Source organism: Halyomorpha halys, unplaced genomic scaffold (assembly GCF_000696795.3).
Source record: "Halyomorpha halys isolate HHAL.00 unplaced genomic scaffold, Hhal_1.1 Scaffold263.1, whole genome shotgun sequence".
Taxonomy (NCBI): Eukaryota; Metazoa; Arthropoda; class Insecta; order Hemiptera; family Pentatomidae; genus Halyomorpha; species Halyomorpha halys.
In genome coordinates this window covers 837,195-847,940 of record NW_027105032.1, presented here as the reverse complement: position 1 = coordinate 847,940, position 10,746 = coordinate 837,195, and the positions used below count along the sequence as shown (strand labels likewise).

The 10,746-nt window shown below is 29.3% G+C and overlaps 1 protein-coding gene across 21 annotated transcripts in view; it reads right to left on the bottom strand.

The window, feature by feature from the left end:
- Ufd4 (ubiquitin fusion-degradation 4-like) overlaps positions 1-10,746 on the bottom strand; it is a 117,154-nt gene that overhangs the window by 47,700 nt on the left and 58,708 nt on the right. For all 21 annotated transcript variants that reach the window (XM_067048016.1, XM_067048013.1, XM_067048043.1 and 18 more), the window contains 9 exons: positions 7,658-7,811; positions 6,390-6,624; positions 5,162-5,433; positions 4,912-5,027; positions 3,865-3,980; positions 3,670-3,728; positions 2,797-3,005; positions 1,554-1,670; positions 1,257-1,439 (listed from right to left, as the gene is read on the bottom strand). In XM_067048016.1, the coding sequence (XP_066904117.1) occupies positions 1,257-1,439; positions 1,554-1,670; positions 2,797-3,005; positions 3,670-3,728; positions 3,865-3,980; positions 4,912-5,027; positions 5,162-5,433; positions 6,390-6,624; positions 7,658-7,797 (1,447 nt within the window). In that variant the 5' untranslated portion in view covers positions 7,798-7,811. The remainder of the gene's footprint in view (positions 1-1,256; positions 1,440-1,553; positions 1,671-2,796; positions 3,006-3,669; positions 3,729-3,864; positions 3,981-4,911; positions 5,028-5,161; positions 5,434-6,389; positions 6,625-7,657; positions 7,812-10,746) is intronic.

The following is a 10,746-nucleotide window of genomic DNA, read 5'->3' as shown; positions in this document are numbered from 1 at the left end:
CCCAAGATTTTCAAGTGTATATGAAACATACTACATATTTACCTATTGTATTATTTTGTACAGTTGTAAATTACAATAAATAAATAATTAAAAAAAAAAAAAATATTAACATTGGGTTTCTATCTTTGAAAGGATCATACATTTCTCTCACACCATTATAATCTTATTCCTCCACAGATCAGTGTTATAGCAAGAGTCCACTATAAAATAGCAAAAGGACAATAATCACTTTCTGGATGAAAATTAATTTAAAAAATTTGTCATTTACTATCTAAAATAAGAATACCATTTTGATTAATCCTTTAGACAATTATGAAAACCAACTGTCTCTGCCTTTCATTCTATTTCACAAACTTCATCGCAACTTTTGGAGGAAAAAAATATAATCTGTGGTCTTCTGAAGCGCCAATGTAAAAAAGACTGTGTGATTTCGGATTGTGGAAGGTGAAAATTTGGTAAATCGTAACACAGCAACTTTTAGGTTTAGGCAGTCCAATTTTCAGAACAGCTTTCAAGATAAGCCTCGTTCAGGTCATTGCAATGGGAGTATTTGGCACTTTAACTGACTCCAGTTAGCAAGTTTATTGATGATCAACTTTACTATGATAACAACTTGAAAGAGACTGGAGTTTTAAAAAGAGGAGTACCCTAAATCGATCAACCAGTATAAAGTGATATTTCAGCAAAACAATGCTCCTATCCACTGTATGTGTTTAATCAGAGAAAAATTATCAGAAATGGAGGGTAACTTCTCTCACCTTTGATACAACGCTAATGTTCAATGCCTGACAGTGGTCCTTTTCAGATTGTGGCACATTTTTCAAAATGCAAGTACTTCAAAAATAACGAGGTTACACAATTAGGATATGAAATCAGGATATCCACCCAAATTAACCTTATGACAGAAAGATGGATTGAAGTAATTGGTTAAATTTCAGAGAATAACTACAATGTATAGATTTTACATTGAAATTTAAATAAAATTTATTTTGTGTACTAAGACTTTTATAACAACATAACAGTACCCCTCAAATATCTATAAAAACTAGCTTAGATATCATAATTACTACATACATCAGTATATGTAGATCTGCTTTGAATTGGTGCAGTATCTCTACTTGGTCAGTGTTTTTTTAGTTGTCTCATGTCTGCATTTATGTGTAATCATTTTCGAATGTGATAGTGCCTGAATAATAATTTTTTAATCATATTGCACTCGTTGATTAATAAACTATTTAACTTAAATTTCTATGTACCTGGAGACTGAAGAATTGCCTGGACCTCCCGATGTCCGACATCTACTCGTTCTCTGGCTTTGTCGAGAGGAGTTTTCCCATCTTCATCCCTGAGATCAGGATTGGCTCCATGTTGTAATAATACTTTAGCTATAGCTGGCCGGCCAAAGCATGCAGCATAATGAAGGGAAGAAGACCTCTGACCTATAAAACAAATCAAAATTGTTACAAAAGTGCTGAGAATTATTTTTGCAAATATGGAGACAAACAAACTAATATCATAAGATTAAGAAAACAAAACAAATAAAAAATAAAAACCTTTGTTAACATCTGCGCCCCTTTCACAAAGGAATTCTACCATTTCTTGAGTACCGAATGCCGAGGCCCAATTCAAGAGTGTTTGTCCTACATCATCCATAAAGTTAACCTCTATACCTAAATTAAAATTGAAATATTAAAAAGCAGATGAATAGGAAAAGGAATAAAAAAACAAAACAAAAGAGTAGATATACAATGATAATAAAATTTACATAAACAAATATAAAAACAAACAAAATTCAAAATACAAATCACTACAATTAAGGAACTGATATTCAAATATAGTATAATAATACCATAAAAACCAGGGTAAGCTTGGATAATTAAAAATAAAAATTGTTACTATAATGTGCATATTAGAAATAAAACAGCAAATAAAGAAAGGATAGCAATTGGATAGAAAGATGAAGATAAATGAATCTTTAACAAGCTACGCATGTAAACTGATCATTTTATTCCATTAATAAATAATACAATGTTATTAAATTTTGTAATCCTTTGTAAAATGTAAATAAATAATAAAACCAATAAATAAATAGTTTAATTTAACTGATTAAAAATAAATCAAAAGATTAAATAATTAAATTATTTAAGAAAAATCCAGCGAATCAAGAAAAACACAAAAGTTTAATATCAAAGTGAAATAAATGTTAAACTTTAAATGACATATAATTATAATAGGAAGTCCTATTAACAAAATAATAGTTTAACTAGAGTGAAACCAATGCTAACTAATTTTAAATGTTTACAAGAGAGAAATAATTAAAATAGAAAGTATTATAAAAACAATAATAGTTCAAGTTAAATGGATTCCAAATAAATCATAGTAAGTCCAAAATTGAGAAACCATCTTTCAAACTTTTACGAAAACTTCCCTTGAATTTTTTTTTTCAATTTTTAGTATCTTAACTAGACATTGTTAGCTGATCCACTATAACTGAGATACATCTCAATCACCCTTAACTAAACATTAATTCAGTTCTACCCTCTCATGAACTATGGTACACTACGTAAGCGAGGTATTGAAATAAACTTTTGTCACTTTTAAATGTAAAAAAAGGAGTCAGTCTTGTGTTATTTGGTTATCTTAACTAGAAAACCAATTTTTTTAAGTTTCATCACTCATGTTTCTCAACAGGAAATTTTACAAGATTATAAAGTGCTGAACTAAATTATAAAACAGAAAAATAACTAATTATTGTTCTCATTGTTATATAATAATATTAAATTATACCACACAAACCTCCATTTTCAATAGCATCAATTAGGGCATCTGTATCTTTGCTACGAATACAATCTATAAGCTGACGATGAGACTTCTCTCCCGCTGAATCTAATCTTCTCAGTCGAGGAAGGGAATGGACTGATGCTCCGCCTGGTGATAAAGCTTTACGGCCTTCAAAAAGGAGTACTAACAGGAGATCAACTAATCTCATTGTATCTAAGCAACACCTGGAAATGAAGATATATTAAATGAAGATGAGAAAAAATCACAAAGATACTTCAAAATACTGAAATTTAAATGTTTACTAATGAACAGTTGGTTAATTACATGAGACTGATATGACATGAGAATTCAAAAGAACTGATTTATTAGTTTAGTTTATTCTTAATCAATGAATAACTGTTCCTTACGGAAATAAAAAAAAAAAAAATTAAGTTGAGCTGTAAATTTATATAAAGTAACCAAAATAGGTAATTTAAAAAAAGAAAAGTAAATTAAACATCAAAAACAACTTATTCAAATTTTAAATAAATTCCAAACATATAATTCTCTTCTATGATATAGAAGGATATGTCCTGTAACTACAGAGGCCTAATTCAAATAGTCACAGATTGCTTCATTGTTTAAAATTCCTATGCCTAAAACATATAACTTTAATTGCTTCCTTAGAAATTATCAAAATTAATCCCAAAATACTGACTGATTGGAAAAATATAAGCAATATTATATAACCCTGCATGAAAACAGAAAAGAATGTAACGTAATTATTTATATTTTGAAAAATTAAAAAGTAATTTCTTTCGGCCAAAAGTTGTATGCTATAGACAAGTAATAGTTTGACAAGAATAATCAGTTTGTAAAGTTATAGGTTGAACAAAAAATAAATTATACCTCTCATCTCCTTTTAATGCCTTTTCAATAGCATCTGGTAACTCGGACCTTAGTAAATCCTAAAAATAAACAATTATACAATAAAGTAATAGAAATGTGATAATTATTACTATACAATTATAATGTAGGATTATAGAAATATAATTCACTGGTTATTTAAAAAAATAAATTTTAATTTTAATTTGGGCTATTTACATGGGTTATGCTGGGTGAACCTCTACAAAGTGTTGAAAGAAGACTAATAATAGTTGATACACTCGCAGATGACTTTGTTTCTGGGGTTGTAGAACTGCCTACTGGAGCTGGAGTCCCTAAAAATTGTAAATAATTTTTAATGAAACAATATTAACAATTTTTAAATAAGACACTCACGACAATAATTTTTATTAATTTATAATAACAAAATTATTCTAGTATCATTCCCAAAATTTTTAAAAATTTAAAAATTATGAAACTTTCATTTTCCGGAATCATTTAATTTATACTTAATTTAAGATTTTAAATCTTAAATTTTTTTTTTATATATTCCCTTATGATTCAAAATGAAGTAATTTATTCCAATTCCCTTCAAAACAATGGTTTAGGATCTTTTAAAAACATTATGATTTCTAAAGAAAATGGTTTTCTTTAATTTTTAGAAAATATGACAGTATCAAATTTCAAATCAATTTAAAGAATTTTCAGGATTAATCTGACCCCGTACCAAAAAAATGAAAACTTAATAAAAACCCTAACAGTTTATCTGTAAATAAAAGAGTAACGGTTGCTTAACACGCTGACTGCCCACTACATGAGCTGTGAGTTATCACAGTTTTTATTCTTGCCTAGGATCCCGACAAATTATCTCATAGTTTTAACAGTTGATTCTTAACTAGCCAAATTTGATAATAGTTGTACAAATATAGGAAGAAAAAGGACGAAATAATCCAAAGTGGGGGCTTCCTAGGTAAGAATGGAAACTACAAGATATCTCATGGTGAACAACATTTAACTTCATAATGTTATTTTTGATTAATCCTTAAATTTGACTGAAAATCGTTCAGCAGTATATAGAAATAAGCAAAAATGATAACAGAACATATCCGAATCCAATATTACAACACGTTAAAATTATATTTAAAAACGATTCAGACTAGTTTATATAAAATTTCATTAATAATGATCAAATAAAAATAAAGAACAAATAATATAAATAATACACTTTTAAATCATTATATTAATAAATTATATACATTATCGCACCTGTTTGAACAGCAGATGGTTGGGATGGACCAGCAGCATTTGAAAGCCTATTGAGAAGTTCTCTGACAAGACCGTGCTCAGCTAGCGGAGCGGGATCAACTCCCCTTCTTGTGAACCTTTGTTTATCAAAAATATATAAATTGGCATTAAAGTATATGGTATGACTATTAAAAAAGTCATTTACTCTTAATATAAGAAATAGTCACTCTAATCAATAATAATATTATCATTTCAATAAAAACAGACAAACCTGTCTGATAATGAAGCAAAACAACGCAAAGCACCATCGGCTACATGTGGATCATCATGAGTTAAGAGTGAAGAGAGGGCTTCCACACATGAAGGGAGGCCAGTATCAGCAGGTTCCATCTTTGTGCACAGCCTTGAAACGACAGCCATGGCAGAGTGTAGAGTATCCTTGTGAACTAGAAGACCGTGCTCGGAAATCAATGATAAAACGCAATTTAATCCACCAGCTTCAAAAACTGCCCCAGCTTCTCTGCTACATATTAGTTCTAAGACCTGTATATATATAAAAAAATTAAATTTGCTTCACTTAATGATTCTTCAACTCCCTGTTTTGACTCCCAATTGTTATGCTAATTTGTTGGTGTAATTCCTTTTTTAAAAGTTTAATTATAATTTTTTTATTAAAAAAAAAATAGAAAAAGTTATAGAAGATAATTCTACACTTTAATTTAAGAATTCACAATTCAATTCTTTTTAAGTATCTTTTTAAATTTTGATACTCTAGTTATATTAAAATTAATTGAAAAATTTATTCTTGAATATTCTTTAATAGTATTGAGGGGAAACAAGTTAAGAGATGATTGTTCATACAATACATATAGAGGCCAGCAAAAGGTAATTTTATTTTAAATTATCCACAAAAGGTTGGGAATTATTTTATCGTAAATTAAATAAATACTTTATAATCTTTAAATTTCTTTCTTGAGACTGGCAATTTTTTACTAAATAATTCAACAACACTATCCAAATTATAGTCTCAAAACATTTATTTCATTCACATGTCCATTCGGACATGTGAATGAAATAAATGTTTTGAGACTATAATTTGGATAGTGTTGTTGAATTATTTAGTTAAATAAATACTTTATCCTCTAAAGTTTGTAATGTAATTTCAAGTCTTAAAAAAAAAGTTTATTAAATACAGACAATCAGGCATCTGGTATTATTGGAGAAGCTTGAAGTCCTTATAAGCATTCTAAGTATTAAGCCAAGCTAGTATGTTTTCACCTAGCAACTAGACTGCCTCACAGACTAGCTAGTTCATAAATTCATTTCTTTATTTTACTAAGTCTAAGTAGGAGGATTCATGGATCTCTCACTTGAAATAGGTAACATCCATCTTCAAGAGTTCCATATTGCTCATATTTTCATTCGACATAACTCCAATCAGAAACTATAAAGAATAAAGATATATTAAGAATTAAAAAATGTAATTAAATATTACAAACCTTTATACATTGTTCAGCCAAATCTTTGCTTGTGCGTGATGCCATTTCTGTGACAACGAGGCGGTTGCAGATAGCCTTGACGGCACCTTCCATAGCCACAATTCTTCTTGTACATTCAGCACTTACATCAAGATAGTAAGTGATGGCACGAGCAGTGACTTCCAGTATAGAATCAGGGGCTCCTTCATCTAGAAATATACGACATAGCGCCGGGAGGAAAGACCTTGGAGGGCAGCTGAAAGATAATTGAATTAAATTTTAAAAACATTACCAAAATATATTGAATTTTTGAGCTTTAAAAAGATTATGAATTTTATAAATAAGATAAGATTATTAATCAAAAACAATTTTAATGGTGAGTAGATTGTTGATCATGGATAATATTAATCTAGCAACTAGGAAGGTGTGTGGAAAACACTTTGCTCCAACCTTCTGATCCTTAAACTAATAGTAGAAAATCACATGATTAAGTCATTAGAAAGTACCTCTTTAACCTTAGTCCCTACTCTAACAAAGACCATTAATTTTCAAGCTGGAGAAATTTTGTACAACAGTCAAGATTCAAGAGCTGTATTTATGCTGAAATTTGAGAAAAATAACAATATGATGGTTGTTTTTTCATTCAGTAAAGCCGCCACTCCACCCAAGAGGTTAACCATGTCCTCAATACCAATTGGACTAATTATTCCCAGTAAGAACCTTTGTAATTGATCAAAAAAGAAAAAATTAACCCTCTTCAAAAGTTGAAATTTTATTTTTCAAGATAATCCAAAAGTAATATTTTAAAAATATATCTATCCGTCATCTTCAGCCTTTTTTTCAAACAAACACAATCCAATTTAATTAGCACACATTGTTGGATCAGTTTTTGAAAATTTTGTATAACAAGGAACATTATTTTTTTGCTAAATTGAAGTGACTCTGAATACAAGAACTAACCAATGTGTGTAGTTTGAGGTTTGCATGTTTAAGGTATAATTTAGTCATTTTAGTTTCAATTATAGTAGGAGACGGTAAAGCTAACACTATATACACATATCTGGAATGCTATCCTACAGTGAGGTCAGCCACAAGTGAAAGGAAATAGAAATGAAATTCAAGAACATCAAATTATAAAGCAAGTTGCGTCAAGCCATAATAGTGACATGAACCTCAGAAACATCTTAGATTGGTCTAGTACATACAAAAATATGAATATTCTCAAGTACAAAGTCAATTACTGTATAAAAATTTTTGAATCAAAAAAATTAAAAATGACTAGAACTTACTTCTCGAAACACCTATCAACATTATCTGACATGAGCAATAACATGCATAACTGCTCGAGGGCAATCTGCTGCATGTCTCTCTCATCTCCCTGGCCCATGTTGAGCCACTCCAGGAGTGTCTCTGGGTCCACCTCCGCCATCTTCTTCCCACCGCCTGAAACATGTATAAAAATAATTAAACAATGAAAAGAGAAAGTTCAAATTTTACCAGCAGTATTTTATTTATATGAATATTAATAATGGTGTATTGTTTATATGAATATTAATAAGAGTTTCTTATTCAGTGTTTTCCATTCACAGTTCCAGTCATGAGAAAATGAATAATAAACAGGATAATTGAAACATTTCGAAAACTGATTGGAAATATTTATTGAATCCATATTATCTATGGATACACATTTAAAATTGTCCTAAAAATAGAGATATCCCTCAAAGAGAGAGGTCCTTATCACAAGATTTCACTGTATCTTAATAGATCTTCAAATGAAACCATATAAGCAATAAAGAATCATAATTCGTTTTCTGTATTTTATATACTTATATTTCTTTTTTTTTTTTTTTTTCATTTTGCAACAAAAACTTGGATTTTATGTTAAGAAATGAAGCTTATTAAAAAATTACATTTGCAGTTTATAAAATGGAATTTAACAAAAATGGTTGGTACCTTGCTGCATATATGAATTACAATCAATATCTATCAAATAAAACTCGTAACTGATTTATTTACATGAGGAGAAGATGGTTGGGGGTGCGGTCAATGAAAAACACAAATAAGTTAATCATACTTATTTGTGTTTTTCATTGACCGCACCCCCAACCATCTTCTCCTCATTCATCATCCACGGTCAACTATCTCTCATAATTATGATTTATTTACATATTTAAAACATTTTAAATGAACACAATCTTGAATCAAATTTGTGCATTTATTTATAATAATCTTGATAAATAGAACAACTAATAACTATAAACTTAGAATTATATTTAACTTATTTACTACCCTTGGAATAGTATGCAAACATCATGAATATTTTGTTTTAAAACAAAATATAAAAAGGAAAACTGTAACACAGTGATATTGTATTACAAATAGAGCGTATTTCATAAGAGTTTCTCATATTTCAATATCCTGTTTCATTTGAAAGATGATAAGACCCTAATATAAGCTCATTATTGCAAATTTTCTTTAGTATCATCATTTTATTCTTTATTCAATAAATTAAAAAAATTTTAATTTCTTATCCATTTTAAATATTGTGGTGATACCTATAGTGAATACCAAGTGGATGATGAAAATTAATAATAATATATTGGGATATGATTCATTTGAGTGATGACTAATGGTTATGGAAACATTATTAAACAAAACTTTCTGAGGATAACTTTCAAATTAATTAACCGAATGTCAGCAAAATTTAATTTCACTAAAAATCAACATCCAACAAGCTTAAAAGGAAATCTGATATTTTGTTTACTTATATAGTTATTAGCACAAACTCTAATTATATAATAAAATCAAATAGCGCAAGCCAGATTTTATCACTAATTAAAAGATAGTAAAACTATTAATTTTAAGTACAACTGAATTGTAGAATTCCAAAACCAGTCCAGCCCATTTTTCAATTTTTCTTTTATAAGTTTTTGTAATAGATCACCATGAGATGAAAGAATTTGTACAAAAGCAGTTTAATTTAATGCAATTTAACTGATATTGGAATAAAACCAGTAGTCTCATGATAATCTAGTGCCAAAAATTGTGAAAGAAAAAACAAAATAATAAAAATTGGAAAATAGATTTGGCTGGTTTTGAATTCTACTCTTCACAACTAAAGATTCATAAATGAAAGGATAAGAATTAATTTCCTACACCAAAACTGGTCAAGTAAACTTCATTTTCATACCTTGGGGGAAACTAAAGAAACCAGGCAGCATAATGAGATGCAATGTTAGATTTTAAAATACTGTTCTATATGTAAAGAAGATAGAGGGCAGTGGGTCTTTAACCAGTTGAATCAACATGAGTCAGCAAAATGGCCAAGTAGTGTTCATCAAGTTTATGGTTTGGAAAAGTAAACCTTGAGAAAGGGTTGGAAAATAAATCACTTCGATAATACATAACATCGATAATAACGATTCATCACTACTCGATAGTGTAGTATGATTGATTTATGAGAAAAATTAAAGTCATATATCTCGATTCATTTAAGCCATTAATATAATAACACTGTACTAAATAATAAATCACTACAATAACAATAATAAATTAATAACAGAAAAAGATGAATTATATTTATGTGTTGAAGAGAAAGGTGAAGAATTCCAGAACAGCCGGTTGTTATCCATCAGCTGTAGATAACAGTGCAGCCAACATCACGATCGTTAGGGGACTCCTGCACGGTCAATCGGAATGACAGTAAAACCAAAGATGGACGTTCAGATTGATCAAGAAACTTTTGTACTTTGATCAAACAATTACTGAGAGAGTAGTTGGAGTACTTCGTTCATATCGAGCGTTTCATTTTATTCTTGCAGATGAATACTAAAAAATGGTCAAACAGGATTTTTGTTAACTATGAATCGAAAGAGGCGTTGCACAAGATTATTAAAATTCCCTCTCATATGCAAGTTGGGGTCAGTCAAACTGATAGTCTAGGGACCTTAGTGATTGAATTAGTCAAGCCTGTTTAATAAGGACTGTCATTCCGATTGACCGTATAGGTGTATCTTTACGATTAAGTGCACGTTGAGCGAATATAAAGTACAACTTCAATCAATACAAAATCAAAGGGGAGTAAAAATTCTAATTTCACTAACTAAAATTAGGAATTCAGTAAACTAATCAACAGGTTTCAAATTGTCAATTCCTAGTGTATTCTAGTCGTTGGAACAAATCTATATGTTTCAGTATGTGTGCACGCACATTATTTTTGACACAAAACTAATTTTGGATTGATTGCGCTTTATTGCAAATGTTTATTTTTATTTTTCAATAGGCAGAGAACAGCCGTAAAACGAACATAAAATAAATTTACTAAATATTCTTTCAACAATCTCTCTCTCTCACTCTCCCTCTCTCTCTCTCTCTCTCT